Source organism: Drosophila santomea, chromosome 2R, assembly GCF_016746245.2.
Source record: "Drosophila santomea strain STO CAGO 1482 chromosome 2R, Prin_Dsan_1.1, whole genome shotgun sequence".
Classification (NCBI taxonomy): Eukaryota; Metazoa; Arthropoda; class Insecta; order Diptera; family Drosophilidae; genus Drosophila; species Drosophila santomea.
Window position 1 is genome coordinate 8,586,758 of NC_053017.2, and position 27,708 is coordinate 8,614,465.

The window sequence follows — 27,708 nt, forward strand, 5'->3', positions numbered from 1 at the left end:
GTATTTAAATTGCGCTTAGCCAAGCAGCAATGGAGTGCCATACTAGCCTGGCCAGTAGCTGGCACTTTCTCTCTGGGCCGAAAGCGGGGTCAAGACGCTTTCGTGTCGGGCGGTTCTTCAGTCAACGCTGGCAACTGATCGCGCGAGCAATGGAAAATATGCCTCTTGAGTTTCCACACGAAATTCGCGATGTGGAGGAGTCCACCAATGCGGAGCTATTGGATCACTTCCATGGTATGTTCATAGGATGCAGAATGGCTTGTTTGGGTAATGCCTGACCCCATTTGGCAAACAGGTGAGCGAACTGGCTTCGTTCAGGTGGGATCGGAGGGATATTTCTTTCCCCACAAGTTCAAGGACGAGGCCGAGAGGTACTACAACTTTGAGGCACGACCGGATGACGTGTGGATAGCCACGGTGCCCAGATCGGGCACCACTTGGACGCAGGAGCTCATTTGGCTGGTGGCCAATGGGCTGGATTTTGACCAGGCTCAGCAGCGACCACTTACCGAACGCTTTCCATTCTTTGAGTAAGTGCTTGTCGCTTGTCCTCATCATAATTAAGTTACCTGTGCGTTACCCCCTCAGATTCCCACTCTTTGTGCATCCCAAAATTAAGGAAGAGCTGCAGGAGGAAAACCGAGACTCTGCCGAAGCTCTGGAGTTCATTGAGAAGATTTCTCGACCGGGTTACGAGGCTTTGAGTGAGATGCCACGCTCGCAACGGCGGTTTATCAAAACCCATTTTCCCTTTTCTCTGATGCCGCCCAGTGTCCTGGAAAAGAAGTGCAAGGTGCGTTTTTTGAAAGCATAGGTGCCAAAGCTGAACACATATACATATATTCAGGTGATCTACGTGGTCCGCGATCCCAAGGATGTGGCAGTTTCCTACTACCATTTGAACAGGCTCTTCCGCACTCAAGGCTATGTCGGAGATTTTGAGCGTTATTGGCGCTATTTCCAGAACGGATTAAGTAAATGCGTTGTCAATGAATGTCAATGAAGTAAGCATCCATAACCAACTATCTTGCAGATCCCTGGCTGCCCTACTACAGCCACGTTAAGGAGGCGCGGCAGCATGCCCATTTGTCCAATGTGCTCTTCCTGCGCTACGAAGACATGTTGGCGGATCTGCCAGGCGCTATCCATAGCATAGCCAGTTTCTTAGAGTGTCCCCTGAAGGCGGAGGATATGGATAGGCTACTCGATCATCTGAGCATCAAGAGCTTTCGCGAGAACAAGTCCGTAAACATGCACGAAATGGCTTCCGTGGGTGTCCTAAATAAAGGAGAGGCAGGATTCGTGCGCAGCGGTGCCAAGACAGCGTGTCAGCCGCAGCAGGAGTTTGTCGAGAATCCAAAGCTTTTGAAGAGCGCCAACGAGTGGGTGGAACAGAATATTAAATCATTCAAGACCATATAAAATACCTGACTTTGTTGTCTATCTTTACTGGTGTTTTTTTTTTTTGGTCTAAACTGAAACGGAACTAGACTATGACTAACGTATTTGCACATTGAAACTATCCACACACGCACTGGCGATCTGCTTGTGGATTTCGTTGACTTCCGCCTGGGTCAAGGTGCGCTCCATATGGCGGTAAACAATGCGGAAGCAGACACTTGATTTTCCCGTTTTCGGGTGCTTAAACTTGTCCACCAGGCTGATCTGTAATGAAAGTAAAGGTAACCAGAATTAATAATCAAATATGATAAGTTTTAAAAAGCATGGACCAACCTGCTCCACCATATCACCAGCTACAGAGCGGACCAGATCGTAGAAGTCGTTGGGCGAGAAGCCGGCATCCACCTCAATGTCCTCGGGCAGCCAGAACGACAAGTCATTCGTGCACTGCGGATAGTGGGAGATGGGCTTGTACTTGGGCAGATTGTGCAGATCCTTTTCGCTAAACTGCGACAGAAAGCCACTGTCGTTCGACCAGAAGAGCCGGATGTCGGGTATATCGAACAGCACCATGGCCAGTCGCTCGAGGCCGACGCCAAAGGCATAGCCAATCGATTGGTGAACACCCGATCTCTGCAGGATTTCGTGGCGCATGATGCCGCAGCCTAGGACCTCCAGCCAGTTGTCCTTAAAGTAGATCTCCAGTTCCCAGGAGGGCTGGGTGAAGGGAAAATAGGTGTCCACCCATCTGTACTTGATGCGCGACCCAAACAGATCCTTGGTCAGGCCCACAAGCACATGCTTCATCTCGTGCTCCATCAGCTTGACGGCCTCGAGCGTGTGGCAGGGCTGTTTGGTTTGGTCCATGAACTTGGCGGAGGGCAGGATCAGCTTGGGATCGGCCAGCGAGCCGGACCACGTCTCCTCAAACAGCTCCAGGCCAGGGTTGCGCTCGAAGAGCTTGTCTTTGGTGACCAGTCGCACGGCGTCCGCCTGGTGGAACACCGGATAGTGGGTGCTGTCGATCTCGTCCCGTCGATATACCTCGCCCACCACCAGAAAGTTGTCCAGCCCACCCGAGATCAGTTCCACCTGGTGGGCGGTGGTGTGGGCGCGCAGCAGCTGCTGCTGATTGATGTAGTAGCAATCGGATTTCTGACGACTCACATGGTCGGCGGGTATCAGCAGGTTGTCAAAGTTCTGCTGCACAGTGACCACCGGATTCAGCTTGTCATAGACGGAGAACAGTGGATTGCCCCTTTGGTTGCGATACGCGCCATAAAAGTAGTTGACGATCCTCTGGCGGATTATGGACAGCGGATGGTCCGTCTGCAGGTGCTTGTTGGCGCCCAGGTAGGAGAGTATCTTGGGCGTTACGTTCGTCCATCCGTCGGTGGCGTACGTGCTTCCATTGACCTCCAGCTGCGGTGAGGAGGAGGGCGACTTCTCGGGCACCGCACTGCTGGCCAGGCATCGGGTGGACTTCACCCAGTGGCGTGCTCCCTGCACTCGAAGCGTCAGAAGCATCTTGGAGGGACGTTATTGATTCAATGCAATTATTTATTGCATTTTTTGTTATAACTTGTAAGTTATGTTATGTTATCAAATGTTATGGTAACATATCGATATTTTTCTACAGCAATCGCAAGGCTTCAGCAGCACGCACTGTGCTGTTAGGCGCGCTCTAACAGACCTGTTAGAACGCCTGCTGGCGCCATCTGCCGGAAAACGAGGGCGCTTTAAAAGCGTTGAAATACTTTTCAAATTTTTGTAAATGCTCTTATAAAATAATTAATTTTTGAAGATAGAATATGTATTTATATCTAAAAGAGATGTTTTGAGTGATTAAAAGCCCAACCACCATTCACCACTTATGCGTAGATGGCTTAAAAGGTGCAACCGCTGGTTGACCGCTTTCATTTTCAAAAATATTTGCTTTCCCAATTCCATAGATTCAAATCTTTAAAGTTATATAATTTTTATTTATTTTTGTACAAACATCAACAGATTTGTTGTTCACCTATATCATACATGATGGCAGAGAAACGCGAATACAATGGACCCAATACGAAACTACTTCATTAAATATTAGGTTGGGCTAAATTATTAAAGTTCATTTTTGAGATGCTTGCGTTGGTATAATTTTTGTTTGCTTCTATCATATCATCATATCATATGAAGGCTGTGCCTAAACTTAATCAGTACTGCTGCTTTAGACCAGGGGATAGCTGGAGGCGCTGGCAATGCCGCACTGGTTATCCTTGTTGCGCAGCATCTTGATGAAGCCCTTGTCGCCCCAGGTGGTGCCCCACGAGTTCTTCACCAGCCAGTAATCGTCGCCGGACTCGTCAGTGCCAAAGCCAACCACCAGAACACCGTGATCCAGGTTCTGGGCATCGCACTGGGGCTCGTTGTAGACGCCCTCCGAGTAGAACTGGAAGGACTCGTGGGAGGCGTCAATGGCAACGGAAACGGGGCCAACGGTGGCCACAGCCTCGGCCATCTTCTTCTCATCACCCTGGGGAATATCGGTGAATCCACGGTCGGTGGCTCCGATTGTGCCCTTGTTGAAGTGGCAGGAGTCATCGATGGCCTCGTAGGGATAGGACTTCTCGGTGTCGATGCCTCCATTATCCTTGATATAACGGAAGGCATTGTCCATGAGACCGCCGTTGCATCCATTGTTGCCGTACTTGGTGGAGCAATCGACCAGATTCTGCTCGGACAGCGAGACCAGGACGCCGGACTTGCGGAAATGCTGACCCTCGAGGGCGCCTGTGCTGGAGAAGGCCCAGCAGCTGCCGCAGTGTCCCTGATCCTTGACGGCGGTCACGGCTCCCTTGGAGCGCCAGTCCACAGACTTGGGCAGAGTGACATGAGCTGGCGAGATGAAGGTGACTCCCTTGAAGCTGTCATCGGTGGCACTGCAAGCGAATTCATTGAATGGAGTGAGTACGAAACTCTTGGACGGTATCCCACGTGATTCGGACTTACCGCAGCTGCTTGTGCAGAGTGTAGTTGAAGCCGTTCATCAGCTGACGGAATTCGTGGTGCAGCAAATCGGCGTACTTGTTGACCGCCAGTTTGAAGCTCACCTTTCCCTCGGCGAATCGCTGGTTGTGCTTGGCGATCTTGTGCTTGTTCTCATTGAAGATCTTGAGACGGAAACGCTCCTCGGTATCATCCTGATAGTTCTTGCGGTGCTCCAGCTGCATTAAGAAAAGCAGTACCACGTTAGATAATGCACTCTTATCAAACGTAAGCGTTATCGATTGACTTTCGTGTACTTGTTTTAAGATAAGATACTAGCCGCCTAATGAACAGGTAGGTAGTTTTTAGACACATTTTGGGAACTCTGTTTGGGCAGAGCAAATGTTTTACGTAAACTGGATTTACGATCGCGGAGGCAAAAGTTCTTAATCTGCAGATAACCTTATCACAGCGTCGTCAGCCTGGCACGAGCGAATCGCGCTAGAAGATCGGCCACGGTAGCGAACTCCATAAATCTAGCATGCTCGTAAAATAGTGTTTAACGATTGCCCAACAACAGCAGCGTGGAAAGGGCGTTAATGTCCCAGGTAGTAAACAAACAGCCCAACTGCAGGTAGAAGGAGCACGAGGAAATGCTAGGAAGCATAGGGAAATGCGCTCCATCTGCCTGCAGCGGTCCCGTGGATTCATGGATCAGAGCGACCTCCTCTCCAGCTCGGGGTTGTTTGTCCGACCCGCATCATATTGACACAGCCACAGCACGAAAATAGCACGAACGCTAAACAAACGATAGCTATAAAGAGAATTGAAAGGCCACGGCAAGAAGTCGACTAGGGTGCTATCCATTACATTCGGCAAATGCTAGTTCATACTATATAGGGGTAGTTTTCGATTCGAAGTAAAACATATACGATTTCCTTCTGACTGAAAATCGAATAGAAAAAAGCACTGAGTGTATGAATCATCTAAAATCTAAGAGAATACTGGAAGCTGATTTGTTTAGAAACAAATCGATAAAGTAGCTTCAGTCTTAAATACAAACTCATTCAACCGATCTGATTATTTCTGCTCACGAATAATAGCCTAGTTCGGAACTAAAATGCATTTTTCAAAAGTGTTCATTGCTCAACTGGTTTATATCCGACTTTACAACGCGCTAAGTGCAATGTTGCCCAGCGAAATATGAAAACAAATGACTGTCGCCGAACTTATCCTCAACTTTATCGCTTTTTAAGTGGCCTTTGCATGGCGCACCACAAGTCTCAGAAGGTTCTGCGATATTCCAGGGTACTTGGCACATTGAACTGAATAGTCGAGTGGCGCTGTCATGTGGGAAACATGCATACGTAATTAATTTGGACTTCAAAGCGGAGCAGCAGCTTCAGCTTCAGCCAGCGCAGCAATTGTCGCCCCAAATGGACCGGATGGGGTCCACGGAGCGCGACTGACTCGTATAATTGACATAATTGATCGAATTCGAGACATGCATCCACCAAAAAGAAGCCCCGCCTTCAGCACACTGACCTATTGATTTTCCTTGCAAATGGCATTCTCGTTGGTTCTCGTTGCGGCATGATAAAATTCACACATTTATTGTATACTTTTGTAGAAAATGAACTTGCGAAATAGAGTTAACAACTTAAAAACACCGTAATTAAATGCACGTGCGATCCAGGCACTCGACGTATACGTTTTGTACGAGTATATCTACATATCTCTAGATCTCTGCGACAATCTACAGATATAATGGCTTAGGAAACTTCGTTGCAGTTGAGAGCTTGTGGACGATGGTGGGTGAGTTTGTCTGAGAGCTGGGCTAATAGCTGCGTGCAGTTTGATCCCAAAGCCTACAGTCGCTCCATCTCAATGGCACAGCTATCGTCCTCCTGCTCCTGATCCGCATCCTGCTGCCGTTCCGTGGGCGAAGTGGCCGCGTAGGATGTGTGTGGAACAGGTTGTTGCTGCTGCTGCTGCTGCTGCTGCAGCTCCTCCTCCTCCTGGCACTTGTACTCCCGCCGCTTTCGCATGATGTAGGCGAACACGAAGCCGTTTACGACCAGCATGGCCAGGATAATTATCGTGGGCCAGACCACATCCACCGACACATCCAGACTATTTGCACTGGCATCGGTCATGGCAGTGATTGTGTGATTGCTCCTCCGTGGTTTTATGTAAGTTGGGTGCTATTACTGCGGCTTTCCTCCGATTTCGTAGCACGTTTTTACGATGACGCGCGTGCTTTTCCACTACTACAACTGCCACTGCTGGGGGCCTTTGGGTTGGCTCCTTTTATTTCGTTTCTCTCAAATTTCTATATATTCCGCACTGCTTTCTGCTCGGCTGGGCTGCTCGAGCGTTCCGTTGGCGTGGAGCGTTGGTTCGGGAATAACAAAAATACGACAGCAGGCCGCTTTTGCTTTTGGTTTTGGTGTTGATGTTGATGGTGGTGGTGTTGGTCCGTCCATTCGCTCACAGTTCGCTCAATCGCATGCGGGGCGAGAAAGAGCCGAGTTCACACAGTCCACACTTCGTCGTATCGCCGAAACGAGAGCCCAAGCAACGTAGGCGAACTATTTGGAGGAAGCGGCGTACTCTATATATTTCTTGTTTCTTATGCTTTTCGTATTTTTCCTTCTTTTTGCAGCGCGCGCATTGTGGGCTGCTTGAATGCTTGAAGGCGAACCGGTTTCATTTCGAGGCGCACATGATTTATAAGGATTTCAGGCGAGGTATTCAAATATGTTTGCTCCAACCGGTTCGAAAGTAGCAGAAATATTAAACCAAAAAAAAAAAATACATGCATATATCTTAAAAAACTTAGAACGAGCAGCAGATGCTTTTGCAAGTCAGCGAAATTTTTCCCAGCCTGTTTGTTTACGGCGGCCGATTTGTTTGTGCACTTGTCGCTCGGATTTCGTGCTAGATAGCTCTTTCGGCTCTCGGAAATACCAGCAAAATGGCAATTTGATAAGCTCCGCCGATTTGTAGCGCGTCATTTCCAAAATGCTAGCGGCCCCCCGCACGACTTGTTGTTAAATATTTGCCCAAGCATGCGAATGAGCTGAAACTGAAACGCATTAATCTGGAATTTAAGTGCTTATCAGTGCCACAGTTGAGCGGTGCTGACTTTTGCAGCTGTGCATTTGCAACTTTGGACTGCTCACCAATTACAGATAATGCACCCTCAACTAACTATATATAGACTTTCGAGAGCTTAGGCGGCATAGTCATCGCATTTAAATTGCGCGCCTTTCATTTTAGGAGCTGGCATGGGCAGCACTGTTTGCTGCAGTGTGACCAAGCTGTTGACGGCATTCTACATGACACTTGACGGTCTCACAATGTAAAAAGCAAATGTAAACAAAAAGTCACTTTTAATTTGAAAAAAGGAAACTAACATTTGTTTGTTAAACGAAGAAAAAGTAGCTTTGGTAAATTAGTTTCAAGTGCAAAAATTGCAAATGTTTCCCAGATTTTAATTGAGCGTGAGTAACTCTTTTCATAACATAATTTCTATTCATTCAGTTGATCAAACTTAGTTATTTATAAACAATAGTTGTATTTGTATTGCTTAACAAGTGATTCACACCATTTAATGAGATATTAAAGAGCAGAATAAGAAAGGAAGTGAAATAAAGTGGTTTTATAAACATCGCATATGCGGGTGCACTTGAAACTGAATGTGAAAAGTGAAGATAAGCCGGTTATAACGCCAATATGCATATACTATATAAGTAGATGTAGATCCCCCTTATCACATGAGATCTGCACAAACAGCTAATAATTATTTGTACGCCCCCATTTGGGGCTAATGACGCCTGGCACGGCACCAAAGAACTCAACTATTCAGTGGAATATTAGAAAAAAACACGACCTCTGACTGCTGGCGATAAGAATTAGACGACACTAGGGGCACATTCAATTAATCAATAGACAATGCAGTGATAAGCAGCCGCAGTTGCAAGTGAAGGCTGCGTTGCAAAGGATGATTGGCCCAATCAATGGAACCATGGGCATTGGCCACTCATGCAATAACTGCTTGCATTGCAGAAAGGGGGCAGAAACCGAAGTCGAATTAGGAAACATGGCTTGCAGGCAAATGGTTTGCAAATATGCCGCCTGGCTTATCAGTCGCTGGACAAGTGGACCAGTTCGAGTCTTGCACGGCTTATCAGCGGGAAATGAATGAGCCGCGGCGTAGCGAAAGTGGGCGACACCACGACTTGGATTATCTGCCCATACAGCCTATGTTTACGGATGGGCTAAGCTTGCTCGCTGCTGGTCATGTGAGCCGGCATGTGACTGACTGGACAGCCTAGACTGCTGGACTTATCTGGACCCACTCTTCTGCCTTCCGTCTCCTCCATCTTTTTGAGGCAGCCGCGCAGCAGTGGCAGTGCATTCACACTCGCAATGGCTGGTGACTCAGCCGAGTGGTTGCAATCGTCACAAACGGAAGAGTGCGTCTCGTCCAACTATGCAAACAAAGTCGGGCAGAAGACAAAGGCCCGAAAATAATGCATCCATTAATCATCGCCCAGCCAGCTCTTGTTACCGGAGAACACTTGTTGCCTTCCTGGCTCCGCAATTCGAACTTGATCCCTTGATGAATCGGTGTATTCACTCACCTTGAACGTGTGCCATTCCTCCATGACCACGTCGGCGAAGGAAACGGCCTGGGCCACCGCCAGCAGGGCCAAGAGTGGCAGCAAAACAGCTGTGCGCATTGTGGGAAGTCGCTGAATCTGCAAGAAATCACACAATTAGTAAGTGCTCTTCCAATTGGAGCGCCAGTGCCAGTCACGTGAAGTTCCACCAGCTACAAAAGCAGATGGCAAAGTGGCAGTGATGGCTCACTGAACTCGAGATGTTTAGCTTCTAAGGTACTATAGATATTCTAAGCTGCTGGCGATAAAGATGGGTTGTGTATGACTGGGTTTCTAGCCCTTGGACATGATTCACACTAATAGGTTGTGGTTAATTAGCATAGTTAGTGATTTTAAGTTTAAATTTTAAGCATTTTAAGGTGTCTGGTGGAAAAGTATTAGTTTTATCTGTTGAACTATGTCACTAACCTAAATGTTCAGATGTTTGCTATATTTTACTAATGATTCTTATTTATAATTATTGCAAAATATGTATATAAATATAAATCATTACTTTAAAAAAATGCAAATTGTATAAAAATATATTACGTACATATGTTTTTGAATATAAACATTTGTATAAGCATAGAAAAAAACGAGAAACGAAAATGTAATAATAAATAACGGAAACAAACAAGTTCCAATATAAGCATCATTTTTCGATTTAAGCGTAAAAATCATCATTTTCTCTTTATAGAGATAAAGATTGTGAAAAGGCTTGACTGATTTCTAAATACGTATATTGCCATTAGCTTTGTGATACATATATTTTATAGTTTGTTTTTTTTTCGATGGCAAAGAGTGCGTTATCTTATCGGCCATTCCACTTTGCCGTGCAGCTTCGTATTGCTTTTAAAAAAGTCTGCCATTTTGCGCGATTTGTTTCACTTGCTCTTTTGCTATCTTTGGCTTGCTGTTTGTGCGCCCATTTTGCGAAACGTGAGAGGCATTTGATAAATGTTGTTATTTACTAATTGTGGCCCTGCAATTTGCGCCAAGTTCGAGGGCGCAAACGGGTTTCAAAACTCCAAGGTGATTCATCTGGCTATCAGGTATCAGATAAAGCCAACAAAGACTAGGAAAATGGGTCAGCACAAAGGGGAATTGGACAAAATCTAAACAAAGAAACGCAACAGATTGTAAAGCGCAAAGCGAAGGAGCAATAAAAAGGGGAATAGACAAAGATGCCGACTGTTGATTATAATATAAAGTGTAATTAAAGTGTAAATAAGTAAATAAGTCGCCACACAGGCATGACGCAATTGAATTCAACAAGTCAATACAAAGTAATTAATCGGCATTAATGCAGGGCAGGCATTCTCAACTCAAAATTAACTAAACACTAAACATAAATCACTTACCACTCGGAATTGCGTCGCAAGGAATGCAAAAAAATCACTGATTTAACACTGTTGTTGCACTCTCTTTAAATGGCAGAAACTACACTAATGTGCAAGTCAGCCGATTGTATTTATCAGGTCGCTTTTGATGATCCAGTCGCGAAGACCTTTCGTTGTTTAATGAAAAACAGCAGAAATTGTTTAAACAAGAAATCTCCGGCAGAGTGACCAGTCGGAATCTTCTGGAAATACCAGAAGCTGCCGGGCAGACGGTTAATCGATAACAGTGGGGGCAGTGATGGAGTTCTAGCTTTAAAACGGCAAAAGTTCAGTTCAATCGTTAAATCAAAAAACTTAATTAGCCAAGTTATATGCAAGAGCTTTTCAGTTACTTGTATGTTAAAATGTAAATAGTTTAAAGGTTATATAAAATATCCGTAATCAATATCATTTTGGTACAAAGTGCGCAATTCTGCTTCTTATCTTATGTTAGAGTTTTAAATCTGTATTATTCCAGTTACTTTTGCAATCGCAAGATTCCTAAGTCACATTACGAAGTAAATTCGAATTAAATGAAGTTTTTTTTACCCATCAATGTCTAAATCGAAATTTAGTTCAACAGTGCTGCGAAATACCAAATGTTAGGCCAAATGTTAGGAATCGTCTGTTGATGGTAACACTGCGCGGGTAAGAAGAAGACAAATTTTGCTCGTCATTCGCAGTTGGCGATTCACAGAATTTTTGATAAACCCAGCAAATTCAACGCATTATATATCCCGTAAGTAGTGCAGCGACTATTGTAACCCCAAACCGATCGCGGAACCACAAGCACCTTGAGCAATAAGCCCAGAAACGTCGTAATTACACTCCGTACTCCATTCAATCTCCGCCAGCTCTCGAGAAGCGCCCGCATCATGTTCGGAAGACAAAGTGGACTGGGCAGTTCCAGCAACAGCAGCAACCTGGTGGAGTTCCGCGCCGGCCGCATGAACATGGTAGGCAAGATGGTCCATCCGGATTCGCGCAAGGGCCTGGTCTACATGACCCAGAGCGACGATGGCCTGATGCACTTCTGCTGGAAAGATCGCACCTCCGGCAAGGTGGAGGACGATCTTATCGTCTTCCCCGACGACTTCGAGTACAAGCGCGTGGATCAGTGCAAGACGGGCCGCGTCTATGTGCTCAAGTTCAAGTCATCGACACGCCGTATGTTCTTCTGGATGCAGGAGCCCAAGACGGATAAGGACGACGAGCACTGCCGCCGCATCAACGAGCTGCTAAACAACCCCCCCTCCGCACACCAACGCGGCGGCGGCGGCAGCAACGACGGTGACCTCCAGTACATGCTCAACAACATGTCGCAGCAGCAGCTGATGCAGCTCTTCGGCGGCGTCGGCCAGATGGGTGGTCTCAGCTCGCTGCTGGGCCAAATGAAGTGAGCATTCAACCCCTTACGTATTAGCTATACTAATTATATATGTATATTAGCCATAGTGTGCAAGAACGTGTGAGGGAGATAGCTCCTTATCTATAGGTTAACCACTATATAACTTCCCAACATTTATGCAATGTTTAAAAGTTTGGACAAAGTCGATAAGTTCGAAGATATATCCGTTTGACTAGCTAGTTATCAGAGTTTCCATTAAGCAAGAACTTATGAAAGACATTAATACGCAAGAGCCACATTAGATAGTCCACCTTTTCAACATGTTCCTTTCTTTTTCTTTGCAGCTCCCGGACGCCCTCGTCCCGCAACACCTCCTCATCGGGTGGCGGTGGGGCATCGGCCTTGCAGACGCCCGAAAACGTCAGTGTGCCGCGCACTCCGAGCGCCCCATCGAAATCGGGCAGCAGCCGCAGCAGCAGCAATGTGAACTCGCAGGTCGGCGAAGGTGCCGGCTCCTCCGTTGATGCGGATGCCTCCGGTAAGAACTCAACCACATCGACCACAACGGCGTCAGAATCGACCGGAGCCTATGCCAATCCATTCCAAGCCTACTTATCCAATCTCTCCCCCGAACATGGCGCAGGACGATCCCTAAATATTGACCTATCGACGGCCCTATCCGGCGCCGATGCCATTAATCAGCTTATTGCCGATCCGGAGCGCGTCAAGTCGCTGATCGTGCACCTGCCCGAGTCGGAGGATGCGGACGAGGATCGCAAGCAGCAGATCAAGGATCACATATCCTCCCCGCAGTTCCAGCAGGCCCTGGCCCAGTTCTCGAATGCCCTGCAATCGGCTCAGCTTGGACCAGTGGTCAAGCAATTCGAGCTTTCTAACGAAGCAGTGGCCGCCGCCTTCTCCGGCAATCTGGAGGACTTTGTGCGCGCTCTGGAGAAGAGTCTGCCCGCAGGTGCAACTATGGGTGGCGAACCCTCCGCCAGCGAGAAGAAGGGCAGCGATCCCGAGACCCCAACCTCAGTGGCCCGCGATGAAAACACAGATCCCGCTGCCGAAAAACAAGAGGAGAAGCAGAAGTAGCTTACATTTGCGGCTTGAAATGCAATCCGAAAGCATTTTTGTTTATGTTCAAAGTGATTTTTGGATTCTGAATAAATTCAAATTGGAATTAAACAGAAGTTATCTATTCAATTTTATGATGAAATATTGTTTAATTTTTAATTTCATAATTGGAAATATTCTAAACAAGATTTATTAATTTATCGACGTTTTTTGTTTAAATATTTTTACTTCCTAATTATTTTAAAATGTAAGTCAACATTCGATTTTAGTTAAACCTTCATGCACTTTAATAAGAAAATGACATGCATTTTGGGTAAGTGTTCGTACTACTCATTAAATCAAATAATTCAGTTTTTATAGGCCAACCTGGCTTAAATTATAAGAAAAGCAATTTTACCCGATGTTTAAATTTTTGAAGTAAATAATCGGGGAATATATGGAAGTAACGGGAATAATAATCCCGACAAGGTCATTTTGTTGGTGTCCCCCTAACAAAAGCTCTTTGCCCCGCTCTCTCATCGCAGCACACTGGTCGTCCCTTTCTGGCGCAAATTGCGCGCTCTCAGCGAGCCGTCTCACACAGATATATACACACACAGGCACACGCAACAATATTTATTTTATTCAATTCCAAAACGGCCAGCCAATAAGTTGTGTTTGTGCAAAACTCGCGCGTTCGCAATTTTCTGAAGCTGACTCTCAATTCTCATACAAAACGATCTCAAGTGATCTCCACCAGGCGTTTCAAACCCGGATATATCCAGATCTGAAGTAATTGCCATATTTTTCGCCAATTTTTGCGTTGCGGGCTGGATGTTTTTGTATCTGTTGTTGTTGGTGCTTTCATTTTGCAGCAAGCTGTGTGTGTGTGTGAGTATGTGTGTGTGTGTTGGTGCTTTTGGCGGACGTGAGATTGTGTGTGTGTCTATTGGCAGCCTGTATGTTTTTTTGCATGACTGCTCAGCGGAGCTGTTGGGAAAGCTTTTCCCTCCAAAGTAGTTGTCATAAAAAAGTTAAAAGCCGCGGCAAAAACAAAAATCAACGCGAACACAGAAATCGCGAAGAGAGAGGGACAGCGAGAAGGAGAGAGAGAGAGTCGAGTCACACACGCACACTGACAACCTTTGACTCACTCGTACACACACACACACGCGGTCAAACAGGCCTGGAAGCTTGCGAAAAATAAAACTAAATAAAATAGGAGCTGCTTAAAAGTGTGTGTTGTCAAATAACAAAGTAAACAAAAAGCTCCCCGGACTCGCAATTTTATGCATATCTCCGGCGCAACGATCTGGCAACACCAACAACAACAGCAGTAGCAGCCACACAAGAAACTGCGTTTTAACCAATTCCATTTCCATTTCCTGCACTTATCTATCTCGTTTCTTCCAATTAGTGCTGGAAAAGTAACGTCAGTAACGGTTTAAATCCAGTCGAGACGCAAACCCCACTCAACTCCTTAATGAGTTCCCCTCCATTAAACGGAATTCGCAACAAAAAACGCTTGATTTGCCGCTGATAAAGCTGATAAAAGCGCACACACACACCAAAGTCAGCTGAAATTTTGCGATAAGGTAAGTAGTACAGCATTGTGAATCTTTGATTTTGCCGGCAAATCGAGGATTCCAGAACAGCTGCATGAGCTGCAAATAAAATGGAGGTGCCCCAAAATAAAAAAAACAGGAGAAAAGAACCAAAACACTAATGGCGCCTGAGCATATGCTTTGGGAAATTTTCAAGAGCGCCAATTGAGAGAGCGCGGGGGTGCGAGCGGGACAACCGTACAGACAGTGTTTATGTTTTGGTAGAAAGGTCACATCCTTAGCTTTCAATAGAACTTTCGTTCGTTACTATCCCCGCAACCCACGTCCCGCGCAAATTACGTCAGGAATCGACGAGAAGTTCGTTTCGGCAGGTTTACATGCCCTAGTACGTGAATATCCTTTTTACAATATAGTAAAATCCAATAACGATTAATATCTTACATAGTTACGTACTTAAACCAAACCCACGTAATTTAAAACACATTGCTATAATGAACCAAAATCTTTCTTACGTTTCTATGCACCATTTAACAAATTTACAATCGGTTTCAAAAACTTAAATTGGCTACGATATTCATGTGCATAGAAATGCTCGAATTTTAGGCCAGCATGATTTCACAATATTATCGCAGATTTAAGGATACGCAAACCCCAAAATTGCAACCCTTTGATCGACGCTGTAGTACCTCGCTCAGAACTTTAAAATTTTAAAGTGGGTGGTGAAAGTTTTTACGACGCGTCTCCTTCAATGTGGCAAACCAACAGGCATAGAGAAAGCTTGCAGCCTGACATTGAACTTGGGCACTCTGAACGGAATTCTATTAATCACAGGGTGCCGCAGCGTTTTGGGGCAACTTTCACCAACCATTTTGCAGCTGCCACACTTCAACAGATTGTTGCCAGTTGCAGCCATCGATTTCGTCGCAAATATGAACATACATATGTATGTACATATGTACATATTCATACATTCGTAGCGCGCCATTTCAAAACTTTAGCTCAAAGCTTGCACTCTACACTGCACTTTCTTCCTGTGCTCCCATTAGAGTAAGACTCAAATTCATCTCAACAGCTGTCTTGGCGGCAGAGGAGCTTTCTCCATTGCCTGTTGCACTCTTCATTTCATTACCAGCATGTAGATCATTCAACAAATTACAACAACAGTAACCAATTAATGCAACACGGCAGATTTTGTTAGTCAAAGTCGCACTACTATTCACGGAAAAAGTCTATACTGGTCCACCCCAGTCACGTCCACTTTGCATGGCCCATTTGGTCGACTTCCTCCGGTCCAATTACCAGTGGCTCCTCCCGCCCCATTGTGATTATAAGCTTTGAACGCTGACATCAGCAAGCGCAGCAAACAGCCGTCGCAGCAGCAGAAGGAGCAGATGATTTTCCGGTTTGCCAGGGACTGAAAACTGGTTTCGAATGGTGAAAAAAACGAAACCAACGACAGGCTGACCGAATCGAGCGCTGCCCTTTTGCACAGTCGGGCCAAAAAGACAATACAGTGCGGAGTGTTACATGTTAGAGCTTATATATTTTGAAAAGTACGTGTGCGGAATTGGACAAGACATTAGACTCAGAAATCGACGGGCTTGATGGTGATGAACCGGGAGAGAATGAAGGCCACCAGAATGGTGGCGCACACGAAACAGAAGGCAAACATGTAGAAGCTCTCCTCGGTGAATATGTCGGAGAAGGCGGGTATATCCTGGTAGATCTTCTCGATCACCGCCAAAGTTCCTTTGTGCTTCCTCACCATCCTGATGGTTACTTCTTCTTCGTTGCCTTCTTTCCGCCGCCGGCGCCTCCTGCAAGCTTCTGCTTCTCCGCCTTGGTCAGGACCTTGTTGGTGATCTCCTCCGGTGGCGCCAAGCTGGACACGTGCTTGTTGCACAGCTGCAGCAGCTCTAGTGTATTCAGGTTGTCGCTGTTGAAGCGGATCTCCTTGACTTTGGCTTGTTCTGTGAAGGATGTAATATCAATTAGTGTTTGCTCTTTGGTTGGTACAGTTTCTAAAGGGTTGGGTTGCTTTTAGGGTAGATGGGTCCAGTGCCCCAGTTTTGATTGCCAGGCGTAGACCGCATAGAATTCTCACCTTGCGCTGATTCAATCAGGGCAAACTTGATGTTGGCCGGCTGGCGATCGCAGACGACTTCTGGCTTGACCACGCACTTGGGATTCGTGGCTGCCACCTTGGGTGTGGAGAGCAAGAAGAGGAATTCTCTGAAATTTGAATAGAAGCACACATTATGGATTTTTCATTGCGATTTTCTTGATTTTCCAGGAGCAGCGACGCCGCCTCAAACTGACGCCGACACCGACTAAAATGTCCACGGAGCGTGAGCTGGCTCCTGGTGGGCCAGCTCAGCTCCATCCGCACACGCTGCCGCTGACTTTTCCGGATCTCCAGATGACCTCCGCCGTGGGCATCATTGGGAAAGTCTACGGTGAGTGTGGCACACAATCATTTCGCCCCATCACCTTTTTAGCCCCCGAAGGATCGGTTTTTATGGTGTGAATACTTCGCTGCACCCTTTTGGTTTTCCTGAGTTCCTCTTGCTATGATTTTCTTTTTTCCTTTCGGTTTCGTGAAAATTCTATCCAATGGAGTGGGGAATGGGGGTGTACTGCGCATGTCCCGCTATCGGTATCGGTGGAAAGCGCTTTTCCGACTCACCGTGTGGACTTGACGTTTTCGGCGAATGGATCGAACTGCACGGTTATCCGCTTGACGCCCTTTAAATTCACGCTCTTCAGCTGCTTGCCAATGGCGGATACGATGCCGCCGGAACGCCGCAATGCGCCACTGAAAGGCACAGACATTATTTATGTTTTTCTTAGCGCCAATGAAAACTGCGGTTTTTCCGCACAAAAGTTACGACGTAACAAGCACGCTACGTAACAGCTGAGCGGCAATAACGATAACAAAACCAAGCACGAAGACCGCCGATAGTTGTACAACACTGGCATTATCGCGTTTAAGCAACCCTGCTTCGCTATGCCCAGTCCGCCGCTCATATAGACATCTCGCTCACTCGCACGGCCGCGGGCGAGAGTGCTTTGCCCTCATTTAAGTGTGGTTAAGAGTGTACAGCATGCGTCACGCTCACACGTCGCGAGTACAATTTTTGTGTGGACGTCCAGTGTGTGGCTGCTGTGGGAAAAGCTGAAGAAAATTGCATTTTTTGCATAATGCGCGGCGTGAAAAGCTAACAAAAGTTGTGCTAAATCAAAATTCGATAGTCTGGCAACGGTTTGTGCATAAGAGCGGGCGGCGCGAACGTGTTTGGTGCACAAAAACCACGTCTCGAAAAAGTCAAGAATTCTACGTGCACACATTTTTTGGGCTGCCATATATAAAAAAAAAAGAAAAACGCATACAAACGCATTTTCTTGCTGTATATGCGGAGGAGCACACACACACACACACACACAGAGGCAGACACGCATACAATTGCACTCACGAGATATGCGAGCATAAAGAATTTTTTCTTAGTTGTATTACAAGAGCATTAGATACATATATAAGTATATAAATATACATATATACACGCCTAGGTGTGTACATAAAAAATACATAAATATAAAATTAAACGAAAGCTGTGCCTACATTTGTGTTCTTTTCCAATACTAAAATAACAACAACAAACGATAATAATAATAATCATAATATAATTAAAATAATGCAATTCGAGCGAGAGACAGCGACAAGATAACACACCCACTTGTCTGCTGCTAATTCCAATTTATATAAAATAAGCCTACGCCACGCCCACGCGCAACTATAACAACAACAAACAAACAAGAAAAACAAAACAAATGCAAAATCAACCAAACGAATAAAACTTTAAACTACTTTAAAGTGTGATAAGCAAAAGGCTGAAATCAAAAACAAAAAACAAAATAATTAGTAGAAAACCAAAAGCAAAGGCAACAACAAAAACAACCACAACAACAAAGAAAACCAACAATCAATTACATTTTACACCAAAACACGAAAAGCAAACACGAGCCAACATTTTTACATTAATTATTTTCTTAAACCAAAACCTAACTTAGTGCAAAAACATGTATCCAGTTGGACAACGTAAGTGGCTGCCAAATGATGATTGTGACTAAAAGAACAGACAATTTCCAGACAGAATGAAAAGCGGAATGCAGAAATAGGCGACTGCTGCCACAAGTTTTCCCACACCGTTCCATACCAACCAGCCCCTCGCCCACCCACCCACTAATCAAGTTTTCGATGTTCCACTTGCACCTATATGCGATTTACGTGTATGCTCGCACATACACACGTGCAACTGCCACACAGACAGACACGTGCGTCAAAGTGCAGAGTTGAAAATGCGCAAAAAATTGGGTCAACAACCTTCGTCGCGTCGCAATAGTTTCCAGCTTTTCCGGGGGTTGCTCTCTGGCGTCTTTTTTTTGGGGCCCATATTGTATCGCATTGTAAATGGATCTGGGTTTTTGAAGAGCAGTCACTCCCAATTGCGTCGCAATTTGCCACCAATTGTGCGTATTTCATTTAAATATTTGTGCTTCAAAAGGGTTGAATATGTAGAAGGCGGCGAATGAAAGATTTTGCTGGGAAAGGAAAATTTTTATGGGGATTCTTTGTTTGCGAACTGAATATTTAATGGGATCTTATCACCAGAGACTCCCAAAATAGGTTCCACTTTACAATATCATATGTCATGAAGTTGCGTTGTCCCATTAAGTAAAAATATCCAGCAAACATAGGATTAGAATCTATAAGCAAGCTATTGGATTAGCTAAATAGGAATATTGTGTTGTTTTGGATCAAAGATTATGATTTAACTATCAGTTGAGGGAGCAAAAAGCTTACATGTTGGGCGAAGCAATTGGAAGAACATCAGAACTTGTCCCTACTTACTTATGAACTAACAGCAAACTTTTAACTATATGGTGGCTATAACCCAGGACTTGGAAATGTCGACCCACTAAACAACTGGCCAAAAGGGGCATACAACTTGTGGCAGCAGGACATACACTCTATAGACACTATAACCCGAAACACACACATATATATATATTGATTGATAACGATGATGAAAGAAAACTGTAACTAAAATATTAATATTATCGCACTTTAATTTCGTTTTCCTTTCGTTCGTTATCGCCAACTCTTTTCGGTTCTACGACATCGTTCCACCATTGACAATATCATTTCGATTCCCCACCATCATCGACAACAAACCATCGATTGGCCACTGCCCCATTTGCCATTTTGATTTGAACCTCTTCATTTCCATGTTCATTTGATTACCTTGCGTTGATTTGATTACCTTTTCTTTTTATAGAGTCACAGTGGACCCCCTCGCCCACTCGGCCTCAGAGTCCCTCTCAGGCGCAGACTAGCTTCGACACGCTCACATGTAAATTACTCTCCAAGAATCAAAAGCGATTACTAAAATTACTAAGATCCTTATGCAATTTGATTGATTCGAAACGCTATACGCTATACCCACCTGTTTGTGTTTACGTTCTTTAGTTTGGTGTTCCTCCCAACACAATGCTCTTATCCCACTAACCAGCCCACTAACCCATCCCCTAAACTAATCCGTAATCCTTTTTGCCGTAATGTTACTAACAAAATCTAACAGAAAAAACTATCAAAAAGCAAAAAACCAAACCTTAAAACTAACTTTTTGAACTTTTATTTCGAGTAAATGTTTGTTTCTTTGTACTATGCAAAGTGCACTTGAAGTATTTCTCTACACCTCAACTAAAACACCTACAAACACCTGTTTGAATTTCAATTTGAATTTGAATATGTAATAGTTTCTGTCTTACGCTCGTTGCATGATCATTTTTTGCTTGTAGCAATTAAGGGCTAATGTTTTCTCACACGCTGGTTCATCTCAAAGGAATAAAGGAATTTATCAATATATGTTCTATTACCTAAATAATCCTCAGAATGCAGAAAGGATACAACTTTAAGATTATTGTTAACTCTTCAAGAGAGTCAGGTTATTATTCAGTAAAATTATTATAAATAAAACTTGAGAAATGTATCCGTGATAAAACTAGACATTCTAAGATCTAAAAATTCCAGAGATTTATCCAAACATGTGAGAACCAACCCAGAACGTACTGTTAGATATTGCCTACTATTTGGGTTTTTTTTTTTAACCTTTAATAATTTAGAAATGATTTTTTCGGAGAAGAGACTAACTGGCAATTGACTTTGCAGCACCACCAGCGCCCGGCTCGTCGGTCAATCCCACCGCCGTCACCAGTCCAAGTGCCCAGAATGTGGCCGCTGGTGGAGCAACTGTGGCCGGTGCAGCAGCAACTGCCGCCCAGGTGGCCTCCGCCTTGGGAGCCACCACCGGCAGCGTGACGCCAGCAATTGCCACCGCCACGCCAGCCACGCAGCCGGATATGCCCGTCTTCACGTGTCCACGACGCCCGAATCTCGGACGAGAGGGTCGCCCGATTGTGCTGCGCGCCAATCACTTCCAGGTGACGATGCCGCGTGGCTATGTGCATCACTATGACATCAATATACAGCCGGACAAGTGCCCGCGAAAGGTGAACCGTGAGATTATCGAGACCATGGTGCATGCCTACAGCAAGATCTTCGGAGTGCTCAAACCGGTGTTTGATGGTCGCAATAATCTGTACACCCGCGATCCCCTGCCCATTGGCAACGAGCGTCTGGAGCTGGAGGTGACTCTTCCCGGCGAGGGCAAGGATCGAATCTTTCGTGTGACGATCAAGTGGCAGGCTCAGGTCTCGCTCTTCAATTTGGAGGAAGCACTCGAAGGCCGCACCCGGCAGATACCTTATGATGCCATTTTGGCGCTCGATGTGGTCATGCGCCATCTGCCTAGCATGACGTACACGCCAGTGGGACGGAGCTTCTTCAGTTCCCCGGAAGGCTACTACCATCCCCTGGGTGGTGGACGAGAGGTTTGGTTCGGTTTCCATCAAAGCGTGAGGCCCTCGCAGTGGAAGATGATGCTCAATATCGATGGTGAGTTCGCGGTGCTCAATATTGCCTGCATTCCAAACTAATGGCTGCTTACTCCTCAGTCTCGGCCACCGCTTTCTACAAGGCTCAACCAGTAATTGACTTCATGTGCGAAGTGCTGGACATTCGCGACATCAACGAGCAGCGCAAACCGCTCACCGATTCGCAGCGCGTCAAGTTCACCAAGGAGATCAAGGGTCTCAAGATCGAGATCACCCACTGCGGCCAGATGCGTCGCAAGTATCGTGTGTGCAACGTCACTCGCCGCCCCGCTCAGATGCAATCGTAAGAATTGTGCATTGGCCAAACCTTTCTACTGTTGCTAATTGCGATTATTCTTCACCTTTTCAGATTCCCACTGCAGCTGGAGAACGGACAGACCGTTGAGTGCACCGTGGCCAAGTACTTCCTGGACAAGTACCGCATGAAGCTGCGCTATCCGCACTTGCCCTGCCTGCAGGTGGGTCAGGAGCACAAGCACACTTACCTGCCCCTGGAGGTGTGCAACATTGTGGCCGGACAGCGGTGCATCAAGAAGCTGACCGATATGCAGACGTCGACCATGATCAAGGCCACGGCCCGTTCAGCTCCGGATCGCGAGCGTGAGATCAACAATTTGGTTAAGCGCGCCGACTTCAACAACGATTCGTATGTGCAGGAGTTTGGCCTGACCATCTCCAATTCAATGATGGAGGTACGTGGACGCGTACTGCCACCTCCAAAGCTTCAGTATGGGGGACGTGTGTCCACCGGACTCACCGGCCAGCAGCTGTTCCCGCCACAGAACAAGGTGAGCTTGGCCTCGCCCAACCAGGGTGTTTGGGATATGCGCGGCAAGCAGTTCTTTACTGGCGTAGAGATCCGCATCTGGGCCATCGCCTGTTTTGCCCCACAGCGTACGGTGCGCGAGGATGCGCTGCGCAATTTCACCCAGCAGCTGCAGAAGATCTCAAACGATGCCGGCATGCCGATCATTGGGCAGCCGTGCTTCTGCAAGTACGCCACCGGGCCGGATCAGGTGGAACCCATGTTCCGTTACCTGAAGATCACCTTCCCAGGCCTGCAGCTTGTCGTGGTGGTGCTGCCCGGCAAGACCCCAGTGTACGCAGAGGTGAAGCGTGTGGGTGACACCGTTCTGGGCATGGCCACCCAGTGTGTGCAGGCGAAGAACGTGAACAAGACATCGCCACAGACGCTCTCTAATCTGTGTCTCAAGATCAACGTCAAGTTGGGCGGCATCAATTCAATTCTGGTACCGTCCATCCGGCCAAAGGTCTTCAATGAGCCGGTCATCTTTTTGGGTGCCGATGTAACACACCCACCAGCTGGCGACAACAAGAAACCATCGATTGCCGCCGTCGTGGGCTCAATGGATGCCCATCCATCGCGCTATGCCGCTACCGTTCGGGTACAGCAGCACCGACAGGAGATCATCCAGGAGCTGAGCAGCATGGTGCGCGAGCTGCTGATCATGTTCTACAAGTCGACGGGCGGCTACAAGCCCCACCGCATCATACTCTATCGTGACGGAGTCTCCGAGGGACAATTCCCACATGTCCTGCAACACGAATTGACGGCCATTCGGGAGGCCTGCATTAAGCTGGAGCCAGAGTACCGGCCGGGCATCACGTTCATCGTTGTGCAGAAGCGCCATCACACACGACTCTTCTGCGCCGAGAAGAAGGAGCAGAGCGGCAAGTCGGGCAATATTCCCGCAGGCACCACCGTCGATGTGGGCATCACACATCCCACCGAATTCGATTTCTATCTGTGCAGCCATCAGGGCATCCAGGGCACCAGTCGCCCCTCGCACTACCACGTCCTGTGGGACGACAATCACTTTGACTCGGACGAGCTGCAGTGCCTCACGTATCAGCTATGCCATACGTACGTGCGCTGCACCCGATCCGTCAGTATACCGGCGCCAGCCTACTACGCCCATCTGGTGGCCTTCCGTGCCAGGTAAGCCATTGGATTTGATTCACTTTCCATTTGATTGTGCCTTAAACTGTTTAATTCCCTTGCAGATATCATTTGGTGGAGAAGGAGCACGATTCGGGCGAGGGCTCGCACCAGAGCGGCTGCTCTGAGGATCGCACGCCAGGCGCCATGGCCAGAGCCATCACTGTGCATGCGGATACCAAGAAGGTTATGTACTTTGCCTAAAAAGTATCACCCCCCCTTAAACCAACACCAAAAAGCTAAAGAATACAAAATCAGTTTCGAATTTCGATTCGAATAACCATGTCCCCACTTCCTTCCCTCAGATCAGAAAGCGGATGAAAGCCAAGCATAGAAGTTTAGAATTAAGTTACGTTTTACGTTGAGAGAGCGCGATGGGAGGAAAACCAACCAGAATACGAAGATCTTGCATGCATTAGTTATACACATTTATAGTAAGCAGAGGAATGAAAATCCCACAAAGACACAAAAAACATCCACACTCTCACTCATCCACACACACAAAGCAGATAGCCACACAGTGAGAAATGATAGCCAACCGAATGTCAGGCACAAGTTTGCGAAATCGTAGAAAAATACACAAAAACCGAAAGCGAAATGTGAGAATTCTCAAAAACAAGCGGAGCAAACAAATTGAACGCAAATAGGAAATCAACTAAAGGGAACAAAAACTACGACAGCAACACCAACCAACACCAGAAAACTAAACAAAACAAAACCAAACAAAAGAAAAGAAAAAATTAAGAAAGTGAAAACAAGGGAAAAGCGTCATACACACGAGAGAGAGACAAGTTTTGTAATAGAAATTACGATTTAATTGTACAATATATTTTTACACGATACGAAATGAAGACATGATGAATGATAATGAATGAATGCATACAACCAAAGGTTTTTAGTATACAAAATGAATACGTTGCTGATCGACTCACACAGCAAACACCACAAGAACACCAACCACTCGGATTCTCTGTACTGTGAACGAAGACCACCACCAAATTACAAACAAAAACCACAAGCATACAAGCGACATTAAAGCGACAGAAAGCGAAGCATTGAAAGTGTGTAGACACAACTTAGTAGTATGTACTATGTACTAATGAAAATACTTCAATAACTAGGGCGCTGACAAAACCGAGCAAGAACATTTAATAGTTTGTAAGTTGGGCTCTACCAAAATGAAAACAAAAAAACCGAAAAAAATATATGCAGAGAAGGCCAAACGAGATAAGTGGGCGATGAGAAAACTGCAGTTTCAACAAGGGACAAACTTTTGGTCAAAACAATAGCTATACTTATAGAGCAGAGCCTAATTATATACATAAATACATACCTAAGCCTAGAACTAACATTTAAAGTTTTTACGAAACGAAAACCAAGCGGATGGAACTGTAACAATGTAGAATACTTAAATTCAAAAGTGCAAATAACACGGTAGCAGCAGATTCGTTACGTTGGCAGTGCTGATATTTTATGTTAGTCCCTAGTTTATCTAGTTTACCCTCTTGTATGCACCACACGCAGTTAGACTACGAACTTCTCCCCTCCTCGAGTCCAAGGCATATCACTCAATGTCCTCTTATTTATGTACCTCCTACACACTAAGCCTAAAGATATTTAGTTGTACCTTATATATATATTATTTTTTTAAACGAATGCCTAACGAAATTTTTGTTGATTTCCTTATGTTGATCCTTCGAATTGGAAATGATCGCGAACAGGCGTCTTTTGCAGCTGCTTTTCGTTGTAATTTCGTATTAATTAACTTTAGATCAAAGTGGTGTACGGGTAATATAACTCTAACAAGGTAACTCTTCTCCACCGTCCGCCGGAGGGAGGTGGTGGCAACAACATTTCAATATTTTACAAACTAGTTTTAGTTTCGCCAAAATCAACAAGCAACAGCAAACAAACAAACAAACAATATCAATATCAATATGAAACGTATGCTTAGTAATTGTACTATATCGAGGACACAGTTCAAGTTAACATTATGATCAGTTGTTATTTATGCGGTGCGGGCGACGACGATCTCCTCCGACTCTCCCGGGCCAAATCTAATTTATAATTGTGTACATCCTTTACAGAACCTTTAATTTAGACTTAGTTTCCAAGTTCGCAAGCTGTTTTGCCAATCGTACATTATGTGAGCATTATAAAATACATAATATATAAATCGATATGCTTATATTTAATCATTTATTGCACTTACAAATTAGTTGGTAATCCTCAGAAATGCATGTAGAAGGGCAAAAGAACCGAACGGAGGGAGGTCACAGTCCCCCAAAATGTTGAATCGAACATTTAGAAATCTCATGCGATTTGAAATCACTTACAAACTAGTGAATGATTTCAAATCACTTGATGTTTCAGTGGTAGCACAATTTGATATTGTCTTTTTAGTGCGGCATTCTGTGCCTGTTTTATCTCTTGTTTATCTCATGTTTATCTCTTGCTGAAATTTTACTTTTAAATCATAGTTCATTTTGTGATGTCTTCATCTGCAAAAATTGTTTCAAATGCGACTAGTCCTTCCAACGAGGCTCGACATAGCTGATATTAATAGCTTGTAAATTGATTAACATTAATTAGTTTTGTGTTTAAATGCGATTAACATTTTGTGGGGCTGTGCAATCAAAGTGTGGGCGTATTTGTTGACTTGTTCATTTTCCATTTATTTAACGTTTTTCTAGTAACGTTTCTACACAAGGGATTAAAATTTTAAACCTATTTCTTAATGTTTACTTAAAGCAACACCGATGCAAAAAAAATAAAAAAAAAAACAACAAAAAAACGAATCAAACAATTTTAGTTTTAAGCAAAAACGAAACAATGCAAAGGAGTTCGTAATTCGGGGCTTGAGATCGTTATGAGATCGATTTGAGATCGCCGAGAAAGAACCAACATTTACATTAAATATTCACTTAGTTTAAGCTGAAGCTGAAATGTGTGCCGACAATGAATGCATCTCGTAGTTGTAAAATGAGCGAAATATTCAACAATAATTTACTTTACCACACAATACATGAGAAAGTCCAAAGCTTTAAACTACTCGCAGCAGAAAGCTGAAATCAGAAATCAGAAAGCATGAAGAATGAAGCGGAATATCGGTGGGGAAAACCCTGCACCAATCCACTAATCACTAATGAAAATGCCAATAACAAGCTGCTATCTCCTCCCATCCAAGAAAAGCTAGGCTGTAAACCGTTGTCCCTATATACACGCGAAAACTTATATAGCAAAGCTGGATAACTCCGATTTTCCCACTCAACTCAACTCAACTCACACACGCTACAATTTCAATGGTTTCTTCAGTGTCGTGCAGCAAAACAACAAACAAAAACAAAACAAACAAACAAACAGAAGTTGGAGGAGAAGATTGGAGATCGTGGAGGAGCGCCTTAGATATCATTTCCAAACTATGTTCTGCTCAGAGGCAAGGCCCCAAAAAAGACAAGAAGCCGGGATATCCACATGGGAACTTACATTTTTATCTGTCAAAATTCAATTGAGCTTTAAACTAAAGATAGATCGAGGAATACGAAAAAAAAGCAGAAAAAATAAAGTAAAAAACTTGAACAAAAAAAAAAGGGAGAAGAGATAAGTAAGAAATAGAAAGGGATCGCATTGTTTCTACATATTACTTATAAATGTGCCGTTTATAGATGTCTACAATTATATACAAGAAATATAGATATATACCTAGATATATAATCAGATCGAAATCGAAGCTAGAACAGCAATTTGCACAACTCTTCCTAAAGGAAATAAAAAAAAGTAAATACAAATACAAATCGAAATCTAAAGTAACGATTTAATTATATGCCACAATTACCAAGATTTCATGAAGTGACGGACTAACTCCAAGCAATTAAAAGTTATATTTGAATAACCTATGAACTTATGATACCATCATATATACTATGTGTGTACTCTATACTCTTCCAACCACACCCAGAGTCCCACTCGAACCTCGAACCCGGACCACGTGCGCGATTCCCATAGCCATTAGCCATTAGCCATTAGCCATTGTCCATTAGCCACACCGACACCGACTAACCGACACCCTTCACTCTCGACGTAGTGTTCCAAATGCGCATCAGATCAGATCGGATAACCCTTAGCTGAAATTCGACTAGCAAAATCAATACGATAGTGACACTTATTCGTGCGTTAGGATTAGGGAGATCATGATGCATCTATCTGGTAAATACCTTACTTTAAAAATCAACCAAAATGCCGGGTAATTAATCAATAAAATACATATTATTAGTTCTAATCTAAGAGGAGTAAACAAAAACAACAACAAAAAACAAAAATACATCAACATTATGATAAAAAAAAA

At 44.9% G+C, this 27,708-nt stretch overlaps 8 protein-coding genes across 12 annotated transcripts; 3 read left to right on the forward strand and 5 right to left on the reverse strand.

The window, feature by feature from the left end:
- Positions 1–82: 82 nt before the first annotated feature.
- LOC120446131 (sulfotransferase 1C4) lies at positions 83–1,424 on the forward strand. The gene is made up of 5 exons (XM_039626956.1): positions 83–234; positions 296–530; positions 589–793; positions 848–974; positions 1,034–1,424. The coding sequence occupies exons 1-5, from the start codon at positions 150–152 to the stop codon at positions 1,420–1,422; spliced, it is 1,041 nt and encodes a 346-aa protein (XP_039482890.1). The 5' UTR covers positions 83–149; the 3' UTR covers positions 1,423–1,424.
- On the reverse strand, positions 1,425–3,014 carry LOC120446130 (probable phenylalanine--tRNA ligase, mitochondrial). Its single transcript, XM_039626955.2, has 2 exons — positions 1,735–3,014; positions 1,425–1,665 (listed from the first exon to the last, which is right to left on the reverse strand). Exons 1-2 carry the CDS (start codon positions 2,926–2,928, stop codon positions 1,498–1,500), a joined length of 1,362 nt encoding a protein of 453 aa, XP_039482889.1. The 5' UTR covers positions 2,929–3,014; the 3' UTR covers positions 1,425–1,497.
- A 348-nt stretch (positions 3,015–3,362) lies between these two features.
- LOC120444701 (cathepsin L) lies at positions 3,363–10,580 on the reverse strand. Its single transcript, XM_039624572.2, has 4 exons — positions 10,400–10,580; positions 9,021–9,137; positions 4,396–4,610; positions 3,363–4,325 (listed from the first exon to the last, which is right to left on the reverse strand). The coding sequence occupies exons 2-4, from the start codon at positions 9,117–9,119 to the stop codon at positions 3,614–3,616; spliced, it is 1,026 nt and encodes a 341-aa protein (XP_039480506.1). The 5' UTR covers positions 9,120–9,137; positions 10,400–10,580; the 3' UTR covers positions 3,363–3,613.
- Positions 5,952–7,443, reverse strand: LOC120444702 (nuclear receptor corepressor 2). The gene has a single exon (XM_039624573.2). It carries the CDS (start codon positions 6,525–6,527, stop codon positions 6,240–6,242), a length of 288 nt encoding a protein of 95 aa, XP_039480507.1. The 5' UTR covers positions 6,528–7,443; the 3' UTR covers positions 5,952–6,239.
- Positions 10,581–10,983: 403 nt separating the features above from the next.
- LOC120446274 (proteasomal ubiquitin receptor ADRM1 homolog) lies at positions 10,984–12,956 on the forward strand. 2 transcript variants are annotated; one of them, XM_039627156.2, is made up of 4 exons: positions 10,985–11,156; positions 11,272–11,813; positions 12,110–12,303; positions 12,409–12,956. In XM_039627156.2, exons 2-4 carry the CDS (start codon positions 11,293–11,295, stop codon positions 12,861–12,863), a joined length of 1,170 nt encoding a protein of 389 aa, XP_039483090.1. In that variant the 5' UTR covers positions 10,985–11,156; positions 11,272–11,292; the 3' UTR covers positions 12,864–12,956. The 2 variants fall into 2 exon arrangements, with proteins under 2 accessions (XP_039483089.1, XP_039483090.1); XM_039627155.1 differs by having other exon boundaries at positions 10,984–11,156; positions 12,110–12,956.
- A 520-nt stretch (positions 12,957–13,476) lies between these two features.
- On the forward strand, positions 13,477–27,666 carry LOC120446273 (protein argonaute-2). 4 transcript variants are annotated; one of them, XM_039627151.2, is made up of 8 exons: positions 13,477–13,616; positions 14,242–14,419; positions 16,683–16,845; positions 19,726–19,800; positions 20,619–21,404; positions 21,464–21,686; positions 21,753–23,363; positions 23,429–27,666. In XM_039627151.2, the coding sequence occupies exons 3-8, from the start codon at positions 16,725–16,727 to the stop codon at positions 23,565–23,567; spliced, it is 2,955 nt and encodes a 984-aa protein (XP_039483085.1). In that variant the 5' UTR covers positions 13,477–13,616; positions 14,242–14,419; positions 16,683–16,724; the 3' UTR covers positions 23,568–27,666. The 4 variants fall into 4 exon arrangements, with proteins under 4 accessions (XP_039483085.1, XP_039483086.1, XP_039483087.1 ...); XM_039627152.2 differs by lacking the exon at positions 19,726–19,800; XM_039627153.2 differs by lacking the exons at positions 13,477–13,616; positions 14,242–14,419; positions 16,683–16,845 and adding an exon at positions 17,476–18,485.
- On the reverse strand, positions 15,913–16,157 carry LOC120446277. The gene has a single exon (XM_039627160.2). It carries the CDS (start codon positions 16,155–16,157, stop codon positions 15,975–15,977), a length of 183 nt encoding a protein of 60 aa, XP_039483094.1. The 3' UTR covers positions 15,913–15,974.
- Positions 16,166–17,309, reverse strand: LOC120446276. The gene is made up of 3 exons (XM_039627159.2): positions 17,076–17,309; positions 16,494–16,621; positions 16,166–16,359 (listed from the first exon to the last, which is right to left on the reverse strand). The coding sequence occupies exons 1-3, from the start codon at positions 17,219–17,221 to the stop codon at positions 16,166–16,168; spliced, it is 468 nt and encodes a 155-aa protein (XP_039483093.1). The 5' UTR covers positions 17,222–17,309.
- Positions 27,667–27,708: the final 42 nt, after the last annotated feature.

Excerpts from the sequence above, each read along its gene's own strand:
- LOC120446131 (XM_039626956.1), top strand. The coding sequence starts at position 150 with ATGGAAAATATGCCTCTTGAGTTTCCACACGAAATTCGCGATGTGGAG. Across the intron at positions 235-295 it reads GCTATTGGATCACTTCCATG|GTGAGCGAACTGGCTTCGTT; the intron begins GTATGTTCATAG and ends TTTGGCAAACAG. Across the intron at positions 975-1,033 it reads CTATTTCCAGAACGGATTAA|ATCCCTGGCTGCCCTACTAC; the intron begins GTAAATGCGTTG and ends ACTATCTTGCAG.
- LOC120446130 (XM_039626955.2), bottom strand. The coding sequence starts at position 2,928 with ATGCTTCTGACGCTTCGAGTGCAGGGAGCACGCCACTGGGTGAAGTCC. Across the intron at positions 1,666-1,734 it reads CTGGTGATATGGTGGAGCAG|ATCAGCCTGGTGGACAAGTT; the intron begins GTTGGTCCATGC and ends CTTTCATTACAG.
- LOC120446277 (XM_039627160.2), bottom strand. The coding sequence starts at position 16,157 with ATGGTGAGGAAGCACAAAGGAACTTTGGCGGTGATCGAGAAGATCTAC.
- LOC120446274 (XM_039627155.1), top strand. The coding sequence starts at position 11,293 with ATGTTCGGAAGACAAAGTGGACTGGGCAGTTCCAGCAACAGCAGCAAC. Across the intron at positions 11,814-12,109 it reads TCGCTGCTGGGCCAAATGAA|CTCCCGGACGCCCTCGTCCC; the intron begins GTGAGCATTCAA and ends TTTTCTTTGCAG.
- LOC120446273 (XM_039627151.2), top strand. The coding sequence starts at position 16,725 with ATGTCCACGGAGCGTGAGCTGGCTCCTGGTGGGCCAGCTCAGCTCCAT. Across the intron at positions 16,846-19,725 it reads CATCATTGGGAAAGTCTACG|AGTCACAGTGGACCCCCTCG; the intron begins GTGAGTGTGGCA and ends TTCTTTTTATAG. Across the intron at positions 21,687-21,752 it reads CGCCCCGCTCAGATGCAATC|ATTCCCACTGCAGCTGGAGA; the intron begins GTAAGAATTGTG and ends TCACCTTTTCAG.
- LOC120444701 (XM_039624572.2), bottom strand. The coding sequence starts at position 9,119 with ATGCGCACAGCTGTTTTGCTGCCACTCTTGGCCCTGCTGGCGGTGGCC. Across the intron at positions 4,611-9,020 it reads AGGAATGGCACACGTTCAAG|CTGGAGCACCGCAAGAACTA; the intron begins GTGAGTGAATAC and ends TTCTTAATGCAG. Across the intron at positions 4,326-4,395 it reads ACTCTGCACAAGCAGCTGCG|TGCCACCGATGACAGCTTCA; the intron begins GTAAGTCCGAAT and ends ATTCGCTTGCAG.
- LOC120446276 (XM_039627159.2), bottom strand. The coding sequence starts at position 17,221 with ATGTCTGTGCCTTTCAGTGGCGCATTGCGGCGTTCCGGCGGCATCGTA. Across the intron at positions 16,622-17,075 it reads GAAAACGTCAAGTCCACACG|AGAATTCCTCTTCTTGCTCT; the intron begins GTGAGTCGGAAA and ends TTCAAATTTCAG. Across the intron at positions 16,360-16,493 it reads CCTGATTGAATCAGCGCAAG|AACAAGCCAAAGTCAAGGAG; the intron begins GTGAGAATTCTA and ends CATCCTTCACAG.
- LOC120444702 (XM_039624573.2), bottom strand. The coding sequence starts at position 6,527 with ATGACCGATGCCAGTGCAAATAGTCTGGATGTGTCGGTGGATGTGGTC.